This window comes from Eubalaena glacialis, chromosome 6 (genome assembly GCF_028564815.1).
Source record: "Eubalaena glacialis isolate mEubGla1 chromosome 6, mEubGla1.1.hap2.+ XY, whole genome shotgun sequence".
In the NCBI taxonomy this organism is placed as follows: Eukaryota; Metazoa; Chordata; class Mammalia; order Artiodactyla; family Balaenidae; genus Eubalaena; species Eubalaena glacialis.
Genome location: NC_083721.1, coordinates 84,543,783 through 84,565,747, shown reverse-complemented (window position 1 = coordinate 84,565,747; position 21,965 = coordinate 84,543,783). Strand labels below are relative to the sequence as shown.

General features: G+C 41.2%; 1 protein-coding gene across 4 annotated transcripts in view; it reads right to left on the bottom strand.

Annotated features, from left to right (window-relative positions):
- Positions 1 to 17,381, bottom strand: part of ABCC5 (ATP binding cassette subfamily C member 5) — an 86,998-nt gene extending 69,617 nt beyond the window's left edge. For 3 of the 4 annotated variants that reach the window (XM_061194428.1, XM_061194430.1, XM_061194431.1), the window contains exons 1-2: positions 17,296 to 17,381; positions 13,850 to 14,030 (exon numbers count right to left, since the gene is read on the bottom strand). In XM_061194428.1, the coding sequence (XP_061050411.1) occupies positions 13,850 to 13,975 (126 nt within the window). In that variant the 5' untranslated portion in view covers positions 13,976 to 14,030; positions 17,296 to 17,381. Of the gene's footprint in view, positions 1 to 13,849; positions 14,031 to 15,135; positions 15,220 to 17,295 lie in introns of those variants that run through there. The other variant, XM_061194429.1, reaches the window with a different exon arrangement.
- Positions 17,382 to 21,965: the final 4,584 nt, after the last annotated feature.

The window sequence follows — 21,965 nt, the reverse complement described above, 5'->3', positions numbered from 1 at the left end:
CTTCAGAGACAGGACTCTCAAAACAGTAAGCAACAGGTGTTTAGCTCTTGAATGATAAAATAACACAATCAAGAAAATCAAGAGAAAATCCCCTTACTCCAATAAAACTATGTTCTCTAGGGTCTTAAAGTATTCATACTCCTTAGGCAGAATTTTCCCATAGCTGGAAGCCATTGTGAAGTATAATGGTTTTGCACATGGGTTTCAGAAAACAGACATGGGCTCACAGGCTGATTCTGCCACCAACTTTCCGCATGTTACCTAGCCACTTTAAGCTTCAATTTCCTCATTTTTACAATGGTACATGAACCTACCACAAAGTGTTGAGAGGAATTAATGGGATAATGAAAAGTGCTTAGCAAAGTATTGGGTATATAACAAACATTTAATATGTATTAACTATATACCAATTTATCCATCTGATAAATCATACAGCCTATCTCAACTATTCCCCTTTCCTTTAGCTTTCCCTGACTCTTTCAAGATTAGGGAATTTATTTCCCCCCTCCTATGTCTTCCCTGCACTGTGCCACTGCAATAGGATGCTTCTACTAAGAACTCCTGGACTAACTCAGTTAGGCTGACTAACTCTTGTTTGCACCCCTTGCCCCTGGCACGGTACAGAGCCTGGCACCTATTATTCAAATGGCAACCAGAATATCTCCATGTTGCCCCACAATCTGCATTATTATCATGTAAAACTGCATGACATACCACTAAAAAATCTTCTTAACCAATCCACTTCTGTTTAATTTCTCTGCTCTTTTGCTTATTATTAATTGTACAATAAACAATTACAGTTTATTTTTCTCTTTCTGGATTATTTAGGATAAATTCCATCAGTGGGATTACAGGATTAAAGAGTGTAGCTCCAAGCAACCAGACACCCATCCAGTTTGTTTAATTAACCTTATTATAGGATATGTACTCCAGTATTATTGCAAAAGAGAACTGCTCTTAGTTTTAGTACTTTCAGTTCTATTTTGTTGACCTGAGCCTGCCTCTATCCCACCTACTCTGGGACATTAGCAAGAAACAGAGGAAGTTAGGGCAATCTTCTTTGTTTATAGCCCGATCTCATGACTAGCATGTATCTGTAAAGGCAAACTGCTTACTTGAAGGTGATGGGAAAATTTGGGCAAATGAACTAATAACAAACCAACATAGCATTTACTATGTGCCAGGCATTGTTTTAAATGTTTTACAGATACTAACTTTTATAATTCTCATAACTTCCCTATGAGGTAGATACTCTTATTTCCCCTGTTTTACAGCTGAGGAAACTGTGAAGTAGCAGCAAAGATTTGAAGAGATCTTTAAAAGCAGAGATTGAATCCAGGCTCCAGAGTTGAGGCTCTTAATCACTATGTTATGTGCCATTCAAAGAAAAAACAAGCAAATAACTCATCACTGTACAAGATGACCGCAGATGTGTCTTTATAGAAAGCCAGCTCTCCTCTCTTCCCCAGGGTGAGTATCAGATTAAAATAAACTATGACTCTCCTAACTAACCTCATTATAAACAAATGGTAATTTCCAAAGTCAAGGGCACAAGTACATAATTAGAACACTAGAATGTAAATAAACTATTTTACTTAATTGCAAAAATCCACTTCCTGGTTGTTTTTCAACTAAAGATGAGTAGATGCTAAAAGATGAATACATTATGGACTGATATTTAAAAATAAAATAAAAGCATTTTTATACTACCCTGCCAGTAACTGCATAGATGTCTTATACTTGTAACTGTTTGGTTGGACGCCTAACTTCTCTTTCTTTCTAGGCTTCCCAAAAAAGCTTACCTGGCCAAGCAAGCCAGGGGGAAAAATGTCTATCTAAAGTAAAAACGAATTTAACCTACCATATTAACATTCTGTAAAGTGAGTTATCAACGTTCTAAGATTGAGTGGATTAAAAATAGAAATGAACCAAGAAAAATGACTTAATATATTTAAGCTATATGGGCTTACTATATGAACGCGTAAATAATATAACATGGTAGGGAAATACGATTCAGCAAATATCATTGGGACAAATACAAACAGATTGGAGATGAACTGAGATCCAGGTTTCACACCATACATTAATCCATCTGGAATTAACCCCAAAAGTTACATTAAAATGGTGAAATAAATAGAAGAGAATTAAACAGCATATTTAGCACACCTAGGGAAGGGAAATAGTCTCCATTTCCCCCCAAAGCCTGAAACTTATCAAAGGCAAGATGGATGGCTTAAAATATAAAAAGGAAAACTTTTTGCATAATGAAATTAGCATTAAGGGGAAGGGGAATACAGCTAAAGGAGTGACCAGGTAACTAATGTAATAATATATTTTGAACAGCCAGCTTTTACTGAAAAATATGTTTTAACCATTCATTCAGCAAGTATTTATTGAGGGGACTACACGCCAGGCACAGCTCTGGGTGCTGGGGACACAGGAGCGAAAATACAGACTTGCACCTCGAAATCACTTAAGTGATTTCGAGGTGCAAGTCTGTATTTATAAAAGGTCAAGTCTAGTATTTATAAAAGGTCAAAATCCAGAATAATCTACTAAATTGGTTCAGAAGCTTCTCTCAGTTTCTGAATTCAATGTTACCAATCAAGAAATTAAAATTAAATTTTAAGATACAACTATATATACCTTAATAGAAATAGCGATAAAATCCAACCCGAGAAGGAGGGAAATGTAAGACAACCACATATCATCTGAACCTTGACCTGATTTTTAATGTCACTGGCAGGTACTCAGGGGAGCAAACTGGTCATATGTAACACTTTACATATGCTTTGTCTCCATAGTATTATTATAGGAAGGAAAATTTTCCAAACAAAAAAAACCATTTAAACCCAATGGTTTACTGGGAACTAAATGCCTACTAGAAGATTAATGGCTAAACTACAGTAGAGCAACACTCCAGTGCAGTGCTGCTTAACAGAAATAAAATACAAGCCACAAATGTAATTTAAATGTTTCTAGTAGCCACATTTAAAAAGTAAAAAGAAACAGGAGAAATTAATTATAATAATATACTTTATTTAACCAAATATATACAAAATATTACCTTTTAAACATGTAATCAATAAAAATTATTAATGAGATATTTTATATTCGTTTTTTGGTTCTATGTCTTTGAAGTCTGGTGTGTGTTTTTTTATAAGGTTTTTTTAAAATTAATTTATTTTATTTATCTATTTTTGGCTGTGTTGGGTCTTTGTTGCTGTGCACGGGCTTTCTCTAGTTGCGGCGAGAGGGGGCTACGCTTCATTGCGGTGCACGGGCTTCTCATTGCGGTAGCTTCTCTTGATGCGGAGCATGGGCTCTAGGCGCGTGGGCTTCAGTAGTTGTCATACGCGGGTTCAGTAGTTGTGGCTCACTGGCTCTAGAGTGCAGGCTCATTAGTTGTGGCGCACGGGCTTAGTTGCTCCACAACATGTGGGATCTTCCCAGACCAGGGCTCGAACCCGTGTCGCCTGCATTGGCAGGCGGATTCTTAACCACTGCGCCACAAGGGAAGCCCTGGTCTGTGTTTTATATATACAGAACATCTCAATTCGGACATGCCACGTTTCAAATGTCCAATAGCTACATGTGGCTGGTGGCTACAGTATTAGATAGCGTAGTCCAGTAGTTTTTAATTGAGGGTGATTTTGCTTGCCCAGGGGACATTTGGCAATGTTTGCAGACATTTTTGGTTGTCACAACTGTGCATTCAGTGGGTAGAGGCCAGGGATGCTGCTGAACATCCTACCATGCATAGAACAGGCCCCCACAACAAAGAATTATCTGGCCCCCAAACGTCAGTAGTGCTAAGGTAGCCCTAGATAGCTAAACAGCTAACACGGCTAGTACTCAATGTATGATGATCTAGGGGAATGTGTCTTACGAGGCCTATTTGTTTTTTACGTTACAATGCTTTAAGTCAATTTTAGAAATAACTTTTTAAGGCTTCTCCTGAGATGGGATGAAGGCACTCATTTCTCTTTACTTCTCTTAAGGGGCACTGCAGACTGAAGGTCTCTCCATGGCCAGATGTTGCGGCCACAGAAGGTGTCAGCAGCAGTTGATTCGTTCCAAAGGGAAAAATACTGCTTGATCCAGGAGTTGAGAAAACATTAAACAAGGAAATACTGTTGCCATTTGTATCTTCCTGAGGACTGTGGCTAGGAGACATGAGCATTTTTTTTTCCTACCAAGGTGATGGGGATGGAGCAGGGCAGGGACACTGGGGAACTAAAAGGGGACAATGAAACTTAGATTCTGCCATGGTTCAAACAAAGGTCAGGGAAACACAGAGTCATTTACCTGCCCATCCCGTGAGGGAAACAAGGAACTTTGATCCATAAGCAAACAGAGAGGCTTGCACAAGAGCCCTCCATCCTCTGTGTGCTAAGACCATCCCCAGGGCTGGGATAATTAGCTCTCACTATCACACCGCATGGCTTCCGCTTATCTAGTTTGTCCCATCTCATTTTAACAGGCTGCCAGAGCGGAATGTCTGCTGACAGGGCAACCACGGGCTTCCCCCTGCGTGGAGGCCCCTGGGACAAGATACCAGGGGCCAGCAATCATTCCCCAGGCTGAACAATCCTTTCCCGACAGCAGGACAACAGCAGGGTAGCCTTGCTAAGCCTGGAGGCTGAGGAATCAACCAGAGGCACCTCTCAGCTTCCAAGGGGATTAAAGGCTGCAATATTCCCATCTGGCCCGCCCCACAAGGAAAGCCGCACTTACGGCACAATCAGAACGGACAGGCCTCAGACTCTACAGCATATTCTTCCTCCCCTCTCCTTAATTCACAAGGTCTTAACACAAATACAGACTGGGTAGCCTCTTCTCATAAACCCTTCTGGCCCAAGTAAAAGCTTTTCTGCAGGTGTCCCAGCCCCACAGCTGCCTTTACAACAAACATTTAGAAAGACAAACTTTTAAGAGGAACTGTTACACTGTCAGATACAGTTTTCAAGAGACTCAAAATGTTAACAATTAAATTAAAGTTAAATTTTCTTTTAAATTAAAACAGAAATGGGGACTTCCCTGGTGGTCCAGTGGTTAAGAATCCACCTTCCAGTGCAGTGGATACGGGTTCGATCCCTGGTCAGGGAACTGAGATCCCACGTGCCACAAGGCAACTAAGCCCGTGCGCTCTGGAGCCAGCGCACCACAACTAGAGAGAAGCCCATGCACTGCAACTAAGACCTGATGCAGCCAAATAAATAAATAAATATTAAAAAAAAAAAAAGAAAGAAATGAAAAAGCTGATACCCTCCCAGGAACAGCTGACTCCAGGCATCCCCATCCTCCCTCTCCCCGACAAGTTAACACTACGAAGGACATTTCCTCTCCCAATTCTCAGCACTTCCTTATTCCAATGGGTTATTAACATGATTCTGACCGTCTCTAGCACTTCCCTTAAGAATTTCCAAAGAGCGGTCACTTCAGTCAAGAGGGACAGTGAAATTCTAGAACGTAATCTTCACAGGAAGGAAGCAGAATATAATAGAAAGGGCTCACTATTCAAAGTCAGGGAACCTGCTAAGTTCAGCCCTATTGCTCAGCGGCTATGAATTAACTTGTACTCCAGCTCACTAATCTGTAACTAGGCTGTATTACTCTCATGCTGAGGATAAGCTATTACAATTCACAAGTGTAAATATGTAAAACCTATGGATATAACTTGGACCACCATCACGTTGAAACAGGTATTTTTCCGCAGCTCATAATCTAGCATTGCCCCAGAATCCGGAGGAATTTGAGGGCTTTCAATTGTTTCATAAGCTAAATTCCAAGGCACTTTTCTAAAGTTCCTATTACATTGGGGTGTGAGATTAACTTTGTTATTATAATGATAAGGTTTCAAAGGACTAAATTGAAAATAAATCACAGAAGGGAAAAAAAGACATGGGAAACACTTGGAGCCCCATTGGTTGAGGGGACAGAAGAGACTTTATTCCATGAGATCTAAGGTAGAGGTTCTCAGTGCTGCTGACACATTAGGATCACCAGGGCAGCTTTTAAACAACATGGATGCCTGAGTCTGACCCCAGAGACTGGTTTAATTGGTCTGGAACATTGGTATTTTTTTTTAACGCTCCTCAAGTGATTTTAATACGCAGCCTGAACTGAGAACCACTGATGTAGATAATAGGATGCTGGTCGTTTGCATTTGACAAAATCCCTTCAAGATTTTCAGGCTTTAGCTTAAAAAAAAAAAAAAAAAGCCAAAATATAATTTGTAAATGAAACTCCCTTCAGTGATCAGTAAGTACCATGTGAGCCCATGTTAAATGCCTAGAATAAGACATTAGTGGGTCCAACATGTGACTCCTGTACTGCAGAGCAGGCTGGAACCACTGACAATGGTGGGAAGCAAAGGCAAAGGTGAAGATTTGGGCAGTCTGGCTGTTTTTCCACTGTGAGAATACAACATTTAAGGAAACTGACTGCTCAACACCATATCTGCTCTAGTAAACAGAAGTTTTCATCTGATATCTAATAACAGTTAAGTTGATTCTTTGAACAGCCAATTCAGAAAATAATCTTAAATAATTAAAACATATGTAACATCTAATTAATTATCTAAATAGGTTAACTCCCTAAAAGGGGGGTAAGGAGGGAAGGAATAGACTTAATAAGCTTACTTCTACTGACAGGTTCAACCATTGCAAAGACTTCCGGAGGCTTTGTTTCCTGTTTCCGGCATTGATCTTTTTATTTTTGATTAAGAGAGAGGGAGGGACAGAATGGTGAGACATTCAAAAAAGCATTAGCAAAAGGCTACCTCAAAGCAAAACCAAAGTTTCACTGAAAAAGTTTTCATTAACCATTTGTAACTTCCAAGTTATAGATCTTAACAAAATAAAGGTTTGGGTATTTAAAACTGCTTAAAAAACAAAAAGCTAGTTCCAATACTTTTCTTCCCTTTTGACAGAAAGCTCCTTTAACTCATGCCAACAAGCTATATTTATTTCCCTTAAGCAGCAGTTCCTAGGAAAGAAGCAGCCGTCCTGCTGCAGATGGCATAAAAGAGCTCATGATCAAGGCAGCAGGCCAATCTTAGGAGACCCACGGCACTGTAGACTCAGTCACCACGCAGGAAAGCCACCTGGGCTCTGCACCAATGGCAGCACTGTTGTCATCTCTACCAGAGAGCTCTGGGCTGCTATTGGAGACCAACATCTGGCACCAGGCCAGACACCGTATCATACCGTACTAAGCTTTATAAAGCTTTATAGATGCCTTCAGGGAAAAGAAAAAAAAAAAAAAAAAGGCAGGTGTTCTTACGCATGCTATTACTAACTGTCCAGAAAATGTGCTGAGTCACTGAGTAGCATTCAAGAGAAAACTAATGCAGAGACTGCAAATACTAATCTCCCTCACCCTGCTCTCCTTCCTAACAGCAAGGAGACTCACAGGTAATACTTTTGACACTGAAAACACAAGAGCACAGAAAAATTCACATACCCTTAGTCTTAGTTTTCTTTTTAAAGAAAAGCTTTCAGAGTTAAATCCTCTAAAAGTGTAATGTACTAGACAAAACTATTTTATGGTAACAATAGTTGTCTCTAGGTAGAGGGGTTAAGGGTGATTTATTTTTTCTATAATCTACAATTTGCACATTTTCTACAATGAGACCATAATTCTTTCATAGTAATATATCTTAGAATGATATTTCTTGGTAAGAGATTACACCCACATCTTTGTCTCTAGCATGTAACTTCAATTCACCCAAATATTTCCACTCACTAATTATGAACACTCCAACCAGGGCTACAGTGTCAGCCGAACAAGGAACTAAAGGAGACACTAAGTGAAGGTCACTGGACTTTGCGAATACTTGCTTTGTTACTTTGCCTAGAAGCAGAATAGTCTAACTTGGTAGAAAGCAAATTCCACCAGTGGTACACTTCTTCTTTTTTTTTTTTTTTAATTTATTTATTTTTGGCTGCATTGGTTCTTCGTTGCTGCGCGTGGGCTTTCTCTAGTTGCGTCGAGTGGGGTCTACTCTTTGTTGCGTGTGCGGGCTTCTCATTGCAGTGGCTTCTGTTGTTGCGGCACATGGGCTCTAGGCACGCAGGCTTCAGTAGTTGTGGCGCACGGGCTTAGTTGCTCCGCGGCATGTGGGATGTTCCCTGACCAGGGCTCAAACCCATGTCCCCTGCATTGGCAGACGGATTCTTAACCACTGCGCCACCAGGGAAGCCCTGCTTATTTTCCATGTTTCCTCCTTTCCTAGATTACACATGTTAGGGAAAAACAAGTCACCTTTGGCTTTAGCCTGAGCACAGTGAGAAAACAAACAACCACCACAATAAAAAAGCTTATAAAAGCGTCAAATAGCTTTGTCTTGCTTTTGCTTAAGTTTTAATTTAAAGCAACTAAAATCCAAACTCCTTGGCCTATTATTCAAGAACACATCATCTGAAACTCACTGACCTATCCCTCTACATATATGACTTCACACTTCATGCTCAAAGCCAACAGCACCTTGTTGGTCCTACCCACAGCTCTTTCTTCTACCAGGCATGTTCTTCATTTCTCTGAATTCTACCTATTCCTCTAAGTCTCCAACCAAATGCTACCTCCTGCTGAAGTCTTCCCTGACCTCAAAGACTGAAGCACTCTCTCCTTCTTGTTAATCTCCATAGCATCTAAATTACAGTAATCTATGTACATGCCTATGAGTTTAAGCTTCTACGGAGGGCAGGCAGGCCCAGCATTAATTTATCTTCATGTGCACCAGAACACTTCATTCAGGGCTGTGCGTGTATCTTGGAGAGTGCTCAAATGTTTGCTGAATTTAAAAAATGAATAAACATCACATCTTAAAACAAACCAAGCCGGGGGCGGGGGGATGAATTGGGAGATTGGGATTGACATATATACACTAATACGTATAAAATAGGTAACTAATAAGAACCTGCTGTATAGCACATGGAACTCCACTTCACTGTACAGTAGGAACTAATACAACATTGTAAAACAGCTATACCTCAATTAAAAAAAAAAAAAAAAACACAAACCAACCAGACTTGGTGGAGTTATGTGATCGACATGTGCATATATATCTGAATGCAGTTATAAGAAAAGGAGCTGTGCTTGGAGAGTCATGCCTCAGACACAGGAACAGTGTTAAGGAGCGGTCTGGACATAAATCTTTGTTAGTTGAAATAATGCCAGCCTAACGCCAGCCAAGATTAATACTTAGGCTCAAAGAACTAACAGCAACAGAAGGCACCCCTATTAGCACTTCAGGATTAAAGGATGTCTGCAAATCATCAAGTTGTGTGTGGCCACAAGCTTTAACTCAACAGTCCTGAACAAAGGGGAAGTGTGAAAATGCATTATTTTTAACTTAATTAGCTCTAAGCAGATGTGATACAAATATCTGAAACGTGAATGATTAGAGCAATTTTCCCAAAGAGTATTCCGAAAGATTTGGTCCCAATATTAAGAAACAGGCAAACTGTGTACTCTGCAACTTTGCTTACAGCTTGAGAGAAAAAAAAATCACCGGCCTCTTTAAAATGAGAATTTAATCCCTGATACTTTGCTTCTGACTTCTGTTTGACAGTTTCATGTGTCCATGTTAACTGGACCTATTGAAGGCTAATGGTGGTGAATAAAACCTTGTTTTCCAATTAAGAGCCACAAATGATGTATCCTTATCTTTTGTTACTTTGGGAGGTACTGTTTTTTTAGTTCTGATGGATAATAGACATGCCTGGCGTCTGGGAGGTCCCATCCCAGATTTCATCTCTAACAACTAATATAGAAACAATGGTTATGATCAAGAGACATGAAACTGTAATCTCTACCCAATTATCTACTTACATTCTTAAAAATGGTATGCTTATACAGCCATTCTGCTTCCCAAATACTTAAATTACCCATTTGTAAACTATCGCTGAACCAGAAATTTGTCATCTTGCTGATTTCCTCTATTAGCAAACTGTTAACATATGAGACAAGTTCAAGATATATTTATATCTAAGATTTTGGATTTTGACAGGTAATATGCAAGAAGATTCTAGGTGGTATGTGAACTTTTAAAAACACTTGATATTTACACATTCTTTTTAACGTGTGTAAAAAATAGGTTGCATAAACCTACGATTCTATTGCTTAGGTCAAGGCTGAGCAAAAAAAAAAAAAAAAGCCAGTATATTAAAAGAATTAAGGACTTTCCTGGCAGTCCAGTGGTTAGGACTTCGCCTTCCAATGCAGCACGTGCAGGTTCGATCCCTGGTTGGGGAGCTAAGATCCCACATGTCTCGCGGCCAAAAAACCGAAACATAAAACAGAAGCAATATTATAACAAATTCAATAAAGACTTTAAAATGGCCCACATCAAAAAAAAAAAAAAATCTAGAAGAAACAGTTTAAGTAAAAAAAAAAAAAAAGTTCAGAGGGTACAGGATATGGTAAAAAACAGGAAAACAGTACTCAAATGTAAAAGTTTAGGAAACATCAAAGGATAATGAAAATGAAATTCATGTGGACTGCTCAGATTTTATAAAAGTGGTTGGTATCAGCCTCCTGTTTCTTCAAGATGAGGCTCAGTCACACAAAGGAAACTTGCTGTCTGGTGCCTGACAATAATTTAGGGGACAAAAGGCACAACAGTGACTCCATTTCCAGTTCTTCTCCACCCACAGAGGAAAAGTTTGCTGCTCCCACTGCACACCCTAATGTCAGTTCTGCTCTAACCAACGGGACAGGGCCTCTGTCGCCAGAAATTTCACAGGGCCACACACTACCTTCCCAGGTTCCATCTCTTCCTGCTCTACAAGCTACCCATGGGCAAGCTTGCTCACTCCTAAGGCTTCATCTACATGGATGCACTAATGACTCCAAAACTTGTCCCTGCTCTACTCCTTGCCTATGCTCTAATTATCTACTAATCATCTCATGTGGATGCACTTCAAATCCCACATGTTCAAAAGCAAACTCATTCTTACCTCCTCTCCTTCCTTCTCTTCCCATGTGTCCATCAATAGTTTTAAATCCTTACCACGAATCCCAGGCACCCCAATGTTCCCCTCCCCTTCCAGAGATGCCCCCAAATCTCTCCCCTCTCCTCCATCCTCACTATTATGCTTGGACACAGACCCTTGGCCTCTTTCACATGGGCTGGCACAGAAGCCTCCAGATTGCTCCCTGTATTTTGTCTCTCTCTTTCTCTCATACAGGTTTTTCCTACACTGCCTCAAAACTAATCTTCCTAAGATAAAAATCAAGTCTTAAAAATCTCAGTGCAACTGCATTAGCCATTAGGTAATGCAAATTAAAACTACAATGAGATATCAGACATACCTATCAGAATGGCTAAAATAAAATTAATAGCACCAAATATTGGCAAGGATGCAGAGAAACTGGATCACTCATACATTGCGGGTGGGAATGTAAAATTATACAGCCACTCTGGAAAAGAGTACTGAAGTTTCTGATAAAACTAAACATGCACTTACCATATGACCCAGCAATTACATTCCTGGGAATTTACCCAGAGAAATGGAAATTTTATTCACACAAAATCCTATACACAAATGGTTCAGGGCAGGTTTTTTTTGTAATAGCTACAAACTAGAAATAACCCAAATGTCCTTCAACAAATGAATGGTTAAACAAACTGTGGTCTATCTATAACATGGAAAATTACAATTAAAAGGAAAGAACTACTGATACTCACAACAAATTAGATGGATCTCAAGGGAATTAGGCTGAGTGAAAAAATCCAATGGCAAAAGGTTACGTACTACATGATTCCATTTGTACAGCATTCTTAAAATGGCAAAATTACAGAGATGGAGAACAGATAAGTGGTTGCCAAAGATTGGGGGAGAGACCGGGACTTCCCTGGTGGCGCAGTGGTTAAGAATCCACCTGCCAATGCAGGGAACATGGGTTCGAGGCCTGGTCCGGGAAGATCCCACATGCCGTGGAGCAACTAAGCCTGTGCACCACAACTACTGAGTCTGCGCTCTGCAGCCTGTGAGCCACAACTACTGAGCCCACGTGCCTAGAGCCTGTGCTCTGCAACAAGAGAAGCCACCGCAATGAGAAGCCTGCACACTGCAACAAAGAGTGGCCCCCGCTCACTGCAACTGGAGAAAGCCCGCACGCAGCAACAAAGACCCAACGCAGCCAAAAATAAATAAATAAATAAATTTATTTAAAAAAAGATTGGGGGAGAGGGCAAGGGAGGTAGCTGTGGCTCTAAAAGGAGAGCATGAGAGATTCTTTTGGTGGAGCTGATTTGTATCTCTACTGGGGTGCTGGTCATACAGATTTACACATGTGGAAAAATTGCATAGACTACACACACTTACAAATGAGTGCATGTGAAACTGGTGAAGTCTTAATAAGGTGGCTGGATGGTATCCATGTCAATCAATAACTTGTTGTGATATTATACTATAGCATGCAAGAAGTTACCACTGGGGGAAGCTAGATAAAGTATGTATGGGATCTCTCTGTATTATTTTTTACAACTGCATGTGGATTTACAATTATCTCAAAATAAAAAAGTTAGAAGAAAAAAATCCTCTCAATAGCTTCCAATAGTTCCCCAACACCCATAGTAAATGATTCCTTAGCATGGCGTGCAGAGCTTTCTCACATACATCCTATGCTCTAGACAACTAGCTCTAAGACCTAACACTTTTTGAGCACAGGCTATGTGGCAGGCACCATTCTAAGCATTTTATATGTATTAGCTCATTTAATTCTCAAGGGAGCTCACGAGTTAGGTTCTACCGTTGATACCATTTTATTCATAAACCACTAAGGCACAGATGACTTAAGCAGCTTGAAAGCATCCCCACCTCATCAGTCTTCAAAGCCCTGCTCCAGTGTTACCTTTGTGATTTTTTCCAGTTTAAGTGCTATACTAACAGTGTCTAGCATTCAAAAGATCCCCGATACGTGTTTAATTAACGTAAGGTTTGGACAAAGGGACAAAGAAAAGGTACAAAACTGGCACCTTAAGGATTTGATACTGATTACATTGAATCTATGTTTCCCCAAAGTTAAGCTCGAATGGGAAAGCACTGTATAATATACAGTAGAAACAGAAAACACCCATCAGTTAGAAAATGTTGATTAATAAGGCAACAGCTTTCAGGTAGCAAAGAGGGACAGGTAACGTCAGGCTAAAGAAACTCCAGTGTCAGCTGCAGAGCCATATCTTTCTCCAATTTTCACAGAACAAATAGATGAACACAAACCTCAACTTCCTACCCAGCAACCCCCGTTCTTCCTTATTAGTTACTTCTGCAATTCAAGAAAAGGTATAATTTTTTCCCCAGAATAAAGATATTTCTTCCAGTTTAAAATGGATATTCATTATTTCCCTTGGAGGAAATTAGGTTATTAACTAAAGGCTCCTTTACACTCATGGGTTTACTTGAAAATTTTACTGATTATCCTCCAACGATCTAGAATTGTTCCAAGTACACGCTGAAATCTGAATGAAAATCTCCAAAGGAGTCACCTTTTAAAGGCAGACAACAGAGGCAGAGGGAGAAAACAATTTTAAGTACATGAATGAAGTTTAATGGTTCACATTCCCTCTGCTCCCTGCCCAGGCCTTCCCCTACCCCAGCCGGCATAAACTGTCTTCTCTCAAGCAAAGCCTTTTTAGAGGAGAACCCAAGGGGAAAAATAGGTGAGAAGCTGAGAGCCAACCTCTCCTCTTTCATAAATAACCATAAATTCTTAACAGTGACCTGAAGCCAATAAAGAAAAAGAAACTTATTTTAAATTAGGCATCTTGTGAAGAGAGAAGGTGCGGTCTAGCACCGCAAGCAGGTAAGAAGAGGGACTCAAGCAAGGCAGTACTGACCGGTTGAGTCTTGTACTTGGAGTCCTCACGGTCTCGGTGCTGCCCTGAATTGCTGGTTCTCTCCCGCACGTTTCTATAACCAGGGCTGGGGATGATATACTCCTTTCTTATGTCAATGTCCTTCATCTTCTCTGAGTGGAGGTGCCAGGGCTCACAGACTCTTGGTTCCACTTGAGAATTTCTGAAATTAAAAATTCATCAAGGACAGATATTTCCTAAATTGTGCTTCATCATAAGCGAAAGTGCTTTAAAATAGGGGGGGAAAGGACAAAAGCATTAAAGTTTTCTGTCATTATATCTATAAAAATAAATTTTCAAAAATCTTTCAATTACCATTTTATTTTTTCAAGAAAAAAATTCAGTGTGATAGAATCAAGAAGAATTCTCTCCTCCCACCTCTAAGGGGGGGAAAAAAAAAGATTAAAAAAAATAAACACAGTGATAGAGACACTCGCCTTCTTCACCTTCAACTATGTTCAATCACTATGTACAGAGCATTTAGATAGGTCTTAAAAAAAAAAAAAAAAAGGCTTTCTGGAAACAATTTAAGTTTGTTCCAAGCATTACAAATTCCACAATTTTAAAATGGATAAATTTTACTAAATGAAAACTTATAAAACACTTATTCTACCAATGATATATCCCATCTCTGTATTTTTATAATTAGGTAATGGGTTAACTGATGCTTTTAAAGCTCTGTGAAGTTACATAGCTAAAACACAAAATAATACTACACCTTACCTTTAAAAACAAATTCTCCTTGGGTTACTGAAAGTGTTCTAAAATTAGATAGTAGTGATGATTGCACAATTCTGTTAATATACTAACCAAACACCAAGTTGTATACTTTAAGGGGTGAATTCCATGATACAAAAATATCTCAACAAAGCTGTTATTAAAAAACAATAACAAAAACAAATTCCCTACCCTGTCCTACTAAGTCTTACCTCGTATCTACCTGAAACTCTGTTCTAAACCCCTGCTAGCCTGGTTATCTCTAATCAATATCTGGTATCAACTCTGGTTACTTCTGAAAAAACAAAACACATGCATACGTCTCTAAAACATTTCCCCCACTCTAAGATGGTTCAAAGCTTCCCAGATACAAGTTGGGAAAACAATTTTCACACCAGCCTCACTAGAAATTAAAGAAGTGTAGCTATGTTGCCTTTTGAATTCCATAAATTCCTAGCTATCACTGAGACTTAAAAGTACAACAGTATGGACATAATTCTGATAGCTACAATTCATTTTTTAAGGTATCAGAAAAAAAGGAGAACACTTACAAATCCTCTAAATAAAAAGGACTAAGTCTCCTCCACAGAGACGTGTTTCCAGCACAAAGAAAGCTTTACTTCTTGCCTTTCAGGGGTCTGGCTCCAGTACCCTGAGTTGATACTGCTAAGTTACTTATCTTCAAAGAAAAAAGTCACCTTGTCCAATGACAAACTGCACCATAAAGAGCACCGGCTTACAACCAAGAACACAGCAATCACGTCACTGAGATCTCAGCAAGCCTAAACTATAAACAGACCTGGCATCTGCCAGTGTCCCCAGTGTCGGGATGCAGCTGCAGATCAGAATAATCCTTCTTACAGGGATCATTGAAGTCCAACCTCCCCCTCCAAAGGTTCCCCAGCCTAGCTGATTATCTGGAAAGCAGGAAAGATTAGTCCTACTTTGAAAAAAGGCAAGTGGAGGGGAGGCAGTTTGAAAGGGAAGAGGCCAAAGTATTGTAACTCACTCACAATACCAAATGCCATGTCAGGAAGAACACAAAGATCATCTCAATTGTCTAAGAATTCATGTAACCTCAGTTTCTTTCAATCACTTTATTCCAAGTTATTCTATGTTGGAAGGGTGTGGGGAGCAACTTCCCATTCCCTCTAACACTCCTGCTTCTTTAATTTCCTGGGGAAAGAGGCACAGCTCTGAAAGTAGGCAAGCCTTGTGCAGGGACAAAGCTACTATCTCCTGGCCTTGAACAGAAGGAGGATTCCAGCTTCTGTGGATCAGGGATATAAGACAGGGCAGCCCACATGGAGGCCAGCCAAGAGCTAGGAAGTCCAATGGGTCTGGGGAACAAGGCCCAAATCTGAAGAAAACAGTTAAGGAAAGATCACTAGCTAGACTTTTTAGGGATACTTTTTGTATTTCTCTCTTTTCTTCTTTCTGTTCTCCCTTAAAGTTGTTTAAAAGTCTTTTTAAAAATGCTAACTTGCTCCAACTATTAAGAGAGGGAAAAGGGAAGGTATTTTTATTTATTTTTGAATCAGAGCTGAACGACGGCACTAGCAGAATATTCAAAGTGGGAGAACCCAAAGAGGTGCTCAGCGCAGAGGCCACTTGGTCAGCTGCCTTTTTTTTTTTTTTTACCCAAAACTCTCTTTCCAGTGATAAAAGTGTAGACGTTCTCCTGCACGATGATGCAGTCGAAACTGCATGGGGGGAGGGGGCTGCACAGGATTACAAGGACTGTAAGTAGCCAGACTGGTGTTTCCAAATTGCCTTCATTACAACATTCCTTAGGTTTCCAACACCTCAGGAATCTGGTTCTAAGCCCTGCAGCTACACAAAAAGACCTGAGGCTACAAGGATATGTATTTACCACCCCCCTGACATCCACTTGTGCCCCAGCCTTCTGCACCTTTCACTTACTCACGCTGGAGACCCCAGAATGACCTATTCATCTTCTCCTTCAAAACCTTCTGAAACTTTGCCAGTCTTTCCTGTGCCCATCTGCCTCCTGCCTCCCCACGTCCGTGCAGAAACCAAACGACCCCTATGTGATAAATACAAAGCACCATGCAGCTCTGTGTGGCGGAAGGGGAAAGGGCACTAATGACAGTCAAGAGATCTAGATTCCATTCCGGACTCTGCCAAGTGTTTGCTGTGCGTGCTTCTGTCACGAACCTCCATCTACCCATTCGCCAAAACGAGAGGTTGGCTTCTGAGGTCGCTGGCAGCTCAGTCTCCTCTGTGGGGATTGAGCGGGGGTGCCCCAAGCCGCCTCCCTACAACCTTGAGGATGGGGGCTTCTCTCAGGCCAGCTTCGCCTGGGATGCCGGGGCCCTAGGGCGTTCCCGCGGCCAGTTCGGGCCCGCCGAGGCGATAGCTACCCACACCCACGGGCCGCGGGCGCAGCACCCCCTGGTGGCGTTAGCCGGGAATGTGGCCGGCAACCCCAACCACTCATCCCACCCTACCTGCCTTCCGACGCCAGGACCTCACCACCTCACCACCAGCACTCAGGGGGTCAAGTCCCGAGGAGGAGGCGGCGGCGGGAGACTAGAGGGAAGCCTGGCCCCGTTTCTCAGGTCTCCGGCTTCCCCTGACCTGCTCGCATCCTCGATCGCAGTCCCCCACCTCCGGACGAAACACACGGGAGATAGTCCCCGCAACAACCCGAGGGAGAAGGAAGGGGTACGGCGATCGCCGCTACCTACCAGTGTCCCAGCTCCAGGACGACCGCGTCGGCCACTCGACCACGCTCCCGAGCATCAGCCCCGGAGCAAAACAAGCCTTTATAGCGGCATTGGCCGCCAGACTGCGCAGGCGTGCTGCACAAAGAATTCCCAAGACTGAAGGGAATTGTAGTCCCCCTTCCAGGAGCCCAAGGCTCGATTCGCGGGAAAGAACTATATTTCCCAGAAGCACCGTAGAAGCCCTGGAGGAGGTGCAGGTCGCTCCTCCCTTCCACCGCGCTCCAGGCTCTGCACCATTCTTCCCAGAGTTTCTGCGATCCTGTCTGGAATCTTCTCTGAGGCCCTGTGTTCCAGTGGGTGGCCGGGAGAGTTGACAGTAGCCCTCTGTGGGCGGGCAGCACAGTCAGTGTTTGTAGGCAGGGCGGTCACGGCGGTGCTTGGCCGTTTATGCACCGGAAAGCACTGTGAAGGTCATCGTAGCCTCTATGTCCTCGCGACCAGCCAGCCCCAAATCATATGAGTGGCCCTTCACGTTTTACTACTGCTTGCTCACGACTCTGCGCTATCACCTTTCTCCTTTTAATCCCACTGCCCATCACATAATGTTATGCTGCCTGGTTTCTAGCAAATAAAGGCCAGGATCACAGTTTTTAGAGTGGCAAGAGCCTTAGAAATGGCATGCCAATTCATCCCGTTCTTTTTATAAACGAAACTGAGGTTTCCAAAGAGACTGATCACTTTATCTCTCTTGGTGTTTCATCTGTATCTTCAACATGATCATAACATAAATAGCTACTGTGTTGAGTGTCTACCTGTTCTGTATCTGGTGCTTTACACGCTTATTTTTTAAAGTCTCCATATCAACCCTATGTATAGGTATTATGATTATCCATTTCAAAGATTAAAAAAAAAAAAAAAGTAAGGAAAGTGACTTCTACCTTTATACAACTAGCTAGTATGAAACACCAATGGAGGGAATTCCCTGGCGGTCCAGTAGTTAGGTCTCTGCGCTTTCACAGCCAAGAGCGCAGGTTCAATACCTGGTCAGGGAACTGAGAACTGAGATTCCACAAGCCCCATGGCACAGCCAAAAAAAAAAAAAAAAAAAAAAAAGCGCACCAATGTACCATAAAGCTGAAGTAATTAATAGTGTTCTTACACAAGGATGGATTAATATACCAATGCAATAAAGAGCCTAGAAACAGACTCATTCATACATGTAAACTTGATCTGTAACAGAGAAAACATTAGAAATCAGTAGAGGAAGAAAGAAGATTCTATGAATAGCACTAGAACCATTGGTTATCCATATTTTTTGAAACTCAGGGATTACTACTTCATACCACACAGAAAAATCAATTTCACGTAGATTGAAGGCCTAACTGTGAAAGGGAAAACTTTCAAACATTTAGAAGAAAATGTGAAATATCTATGTGAACTTAGGAGTAGAAAAGAACTTCTTAAACAAGACACAAACAAATTAATAAAGGAAAGTTTGATAAATTTGTACTATATTAAAATTTAAACTTCTATATAAGATGCCATAGAGTACAAAGATAAACCACAAATTATAACTGACGAAGTTTTTAATACAGAATATACAAATAATTTCTACAACTCAATAAGAAATGGTAAATAACTTAATAGGAAAATTGGCAAATGACGTGAACAGACAGTTCACAAAAAAGAAAACTCAAGCAGCCACTCAAAGATGAAAAGACACCCAGGGAGATTAGCTCAAGATGGTGAAGTAGAAGGACGTGGGCTCACCCTTTCTTACGTAAACGCCAGAATCACAACCAACTGCTGAACAGCCATAGACAAAAAGCTGGAACCTACCAAAAAAGATATTCTACATCCAAAGGCAAAGAAGAAGCCACAACAAGGTGGTAGGAGGGGCGAAATCGCAATAAAATCAAATCTCATACCCGTCAGGTGGGTGACCCACAAACTGGAAAACAATTATACCACAGAAGTTCTCCCACTGGAGTGAAAGTTCTGAGCCCTATGTCAGGCTTCTCAGCCTGGGGGTCTGGCGACGGGAGGAGGAGCCCCCAGAGAATTTAGCTTGGAAGGCCAGCAGGGTTGGTTTTTTTTAAATAAATTTATATATTTTATTTTATTTATTTTTGGCTGCATCGGGTCTTCCTTGCTGCGCGCAGGTTTTCTCTAGGTGTGGCGAGCAGGGGCTACTCTTCGTTGTGTTGCACAGGCTTCTCACTGCGGTGGCTTCTCTTGTTGCGGAACGTGGGCTCTAGGCGCGCGGGCTTCAGTAGTTGTGGCACACGGGCTTCAGTAGTTGCGGCACGCGGGCTCTAGAGCGCAGGCTCAGTAGTCGTGGCGCACGGGCTTAGTTGCTCCCCAGCATGTGGGATCTTCCCGGACCAGGGCTCGAACCCGTGTCCCCTGCATTAGCAGGCAGATTCTCAACCACTGCACTACCAGGGAAGCCCCACATGTGTGTTTAAAAATGTAAAGCCAGGCTTGGGCACGATCAACAACAAATTTGAGGTGTAATTACTTCTGGTTTGGAAGGAGGAGAATAAGATCAGAGAAGGATACACAAAGGGCTTCATCTGTTTCTGTAATATTTTATTTCTTTAAGAAACGACTTTGAAAATAAAATAAAATAAAAAAAAAAAAAAAAAAGAAACGACTTTGGGCTTCCCTGGTGTGCAGTGGTTAAGAATCCGGCCGCCAATGCAGGGGACACGGGTTCGAGCCCTGGTCCAGGAAGATCCCATGTGCAGCAGAGCAACTAAGCCCGTGCACCACAACTACTGAGCCTGCACTCTAGAGTCTGTGAGCCACAACTGCTGAGCCCGCATGCCACAACTAGTGAAGCCCGCGCGCCTAGAGCCCATGCTTCGCAACAAGAGAAGTAACTGCAGTGAGAAGCCCACGCACCCCAACGAAGAGTGGTCCCCACTCACTGCAGCTAGAGAAAGCCCGCGTGCAGCAACGAAGACCCAATGCAGCCAAAAATAAATAAATTTTTAAAAAAAGAAATGACTTGAATGGACCTAGAAATTATCATACTAAGTGAAGTAAGTAAGAGAAAGACAAATATCATATGATATCACTGATATGTGGAATCTTAAAAAATGATACAAATGAACTTATTTACTAAACAGAAACAGCCTCACAGACATAGAAAACAAACTTATGGTTACCAAAGGGGAAAGGCGGCGGGGAGGGATAAATTAGGAGTTTGGGATTAACAGATACACACTACAGGGGCTTCCCTGGTGGCACAGTGGTTAAGAATCCGCCTGCCAATGCAGGGGACATGGGTTCGAGCCCTGGTCCGGGAAGATCCCACATGCCGCGGAGCAAGCCCGTGCGCCACAACTACTGAGCCTGCGCTCTAGAGCCCACGATCCACAACTACTGAGCCCGCATGCCTCGAGCCCGTGCTCCGCAGCAAGAGAAGCCACTGCAATGAGAAGCCTGCGCACCATAACAAAGAGTAGCCCCCACTCGCCGCAACTAGAGAAAGCCCGCGTGCAGCAACGAAGACCCAACGCAGCCAAAAATAAATAAATTTTTTAAAAAAACAAACAGATACACACTACAATATATAAAATAGATAAACAACAAGGACCTACTATATAGCATAGGCAACTATATTCAATATCTTGTAATAACCTATAATGGAAAAGAATCTGAAAAAGAACAAATATATATATTATATATATTATATGCATATATATATAGCTGAATCACTTTGCTGTACACCAGAAACTAACACAACATTGTAAATCAACTATACATCAATTTGTAAAAATGACTTATAAATGTTAAAATTTAACAAAGCTTGGCAGTGGGTACACAGGTGCTTCTAAAATCATTTGCTGTACTTTTGGGTAGCCTTTAAGTATTTCATAATAAAAAAGTTTTAGTATCATAGGAACAAACCATTTCTCCTCTCAGTGGGGATATGTTCAATTTAACAGAAAAATCTTGAGGATTTATATAGATATAGATATATAAATATAAATATATAGATATATATCTACTGAGAATTCCTTAAGCACCTCTGGCCACCTGGTGGGATAAGAAAAACCTTTTTCAGCACACCTCAAGCCACCTTTCCAAGGCATACTGGTACTTCCAACCATGCTTCAAACATTGTAGTACCCAAAAGCTGCATATCTGATACCTTCATATAAAATAAAAATCTTCAAAAATCTCCCTGAATACTTCAAAAATAGGCTTTTAAAAAATGAATGAGCACTATACAACCCTGGTTCAACATCTCAATACACTATGGTACTACCTCGGCCTGTCCAAGGATAGCCTGGGCCAAAGACTTAACTTATTTACATGGTATTAATTGCAAAGCATCCCCTCCTTGAAGTGTATTTACGTTGTGAAGTGTTTTGGGGCGGAGGCTGATATTCTCCAACCTTCAGGCAAGGGGCTAGAGAATCTATGTTGCAATGCAGAATTGTTAAATATATTTATGTTGTGTAAGGTACTCAATATACTCATTTATTCAATATTTGATAGAGATACAATGGAGTTAAAACAGACAAGTTTCCTGCCCTCATGGGGTTTAGAGTCCTGGATAAACATTAATCCAAATTTAAACTATAACTATGGTATGTACCAGAAAAGAAAGGTTTGTGTTACATCTGAAGAATAGTAGGAGTTAGCAAGGTGAAGATGGTGGAAGTGAGCAGAGGAGA